At 61.4% G+C, this 1,534-nt stretch overlaps 1 protein-coding gene across 1 annotated transcript; it reads right to left on the bottom strand.

The window, feature by feature from the left end:
• Nucleotides 1-367: 367 nt before the first annotated feature.
• LOC113408265 (nucleolar protein 56-like) lies at nt 368-1,137 on the bottom strand. Its single transcript, XM_026661434.2, has 2 exons — nt 951-1,137; nt 368-659 (listed from the first exon to the last, which is right to left on the bottom strand). The coding sequence occupies exons 1-2, from the start codon at nt 1,098-1,100 to the stop codon at nt 471-473; spliced, it is 339 nt and encodes a 112-aa protein (XP_026517219.1). The 5' UTR covers nt 1,101-1,137; the 3' UTR covers nt 368-470.
• Between the last annotated feature and the right edge of the window lie 397 nt (nt 1,138-1,534).

Raw genomic sequence — 1,534 nt, 5'->3', positions numbered from 1 at the left:
CAGAACCGCGGCGAACGCACTAGCCATGCCGGATGCGGAGAGCCAGAAGGCGTCACACTCCTCCCACAGACTGGCAGACGACAGGAAGTGAGGAGAGCAGCTTTCCCTGTGACCAGAAGGCAGCTGGCAGTCACCCTGGAGCAGCACTGACTATGGATGCTTGGGGGAGCCATGGTCCACCAGTACCTAACATCCCAGCTGCAGCAGAAGCTGCCTGGCCCCTTCTCCTTCCCAGGAGTCAGATCCATGTGACGGCCAGGCCTGAAATCCAGGCCAGGTGCTGGTCACCTCCCAGCTACCCCTGCATGGCTGGCACTAGTCTCTGAGCCTCTGCCCGCCACTCCCCCTCCCCCCACCCCCCAAGTGATCAGAACAGCTAACCTGCTGCATAGGTTCCCTGGACAGACCCAACCGTTCAGCAAGAGTGAAGGAAAAGCCTCGGTGGTCGCTCAGAGACTGGGGCTGGTTTATCACTGACGCATGCAGCCATGTCTGGCCAACGTGTCAAGCCCAGCGGCCCAGGAGCCTGCCATCACCACGACCACCCTGCAGCTGTACCTGAAGAGGGCCTTCTCCGCCCCCAGGATCTGCACCGTTGAGGCTGGGTACTTGGCCAGGTTCGTCAGGCTGCCGGCGTGGGAGATCAGACGGGCGCCCACCTGCAGACAAGCCAAGGAGACAAGCAGGGTGGTGAGAGAGCTGAGGCTCTACAATCCAGCTGCTTAGACTACAGGCCCCAGCATGCAATGCTGCATTCTGTGCCACCTGGGCACAGCCCTTGGTGGCCGGTTTGGGCCCTTCGGCTAGTATGGGCACGCTCCCCAGGGCACGGATCAGCAGTGACCGTGTCTCAGCACAGAGCTCAGTGGATTGACAGATTCACACTAGAACATCATTTCTGTGGCCTGGGAGAGCACAGATCACCCCCGCCCCAGCCCGAGGGCACTCACCACTTCCCCGATGAGAGCGGAGAGACTGGGAGCCACCTGGCCCATCTTGGAGCGCAGATACTCCTGCAGGCCCTTGCGGTACTCGGACAGCGAGATCACCCGGCTGGAGAAGCTCTCGATGTTGATGAGGTCGATGGGGGAGATATCCATCCCTGCAGAGAGCAGATGTCAGCGCACAACAAGAACAGCCACTAGGCCAGGGCAACCCCTGGGGGGCGCTGCAACCCTGGAACTGCCACCCCCAAGAGAAGCAGCAGGTCAGAGTCCTGAGCCTCCCCATTAACAGCAGCCAGTACTAGCCTATGGGGTTGGGGAGAGAATTCCTCCCCTGACCCCCCGCCCCTCCCCATCAGCCTCTGCTCAGTGCATGCTTGTCCTAATCAAGAAGGAACAGGTCAGATGATATGGGGAGCCCAGAGCAGCCGTGCCCCCCACACTCCCCCGAGCCATGTGCAACATATTCATGAGCCCTCAGACCCTGGTGTCAGCACTACTGACCTGCCCCTCCCCCCCATCCCATGAGCCCTTATACCCCGGTGCAGAGACCCCGATGCCAGCACTACTGACCTCTCCCCCCCCCCCCC

The sequence above is a fragment of the Terrapene carolina genome, unplaced genomic scaffold (assembly GCF_002925995.2).
Source record: "Terrapene carolina triunguis isolate 2854851 unplaced genomic scaffold, T_m_triunguis-2.0 Scaffold3872, whole genome shotgun sequence".
In the NCBI taxonomy this organism is placed as follows: domain Eukaryota; kingdom Metazoa; phylum Chordata; order Testudines; family Emydidae; genus Terrapene; species Terrapene triunguis.
The sequence above is the reverse complement of the archived record's forward strand: the minus strand, read 5'-3'. Positions and strand labels throughout refer to the sequence as shown.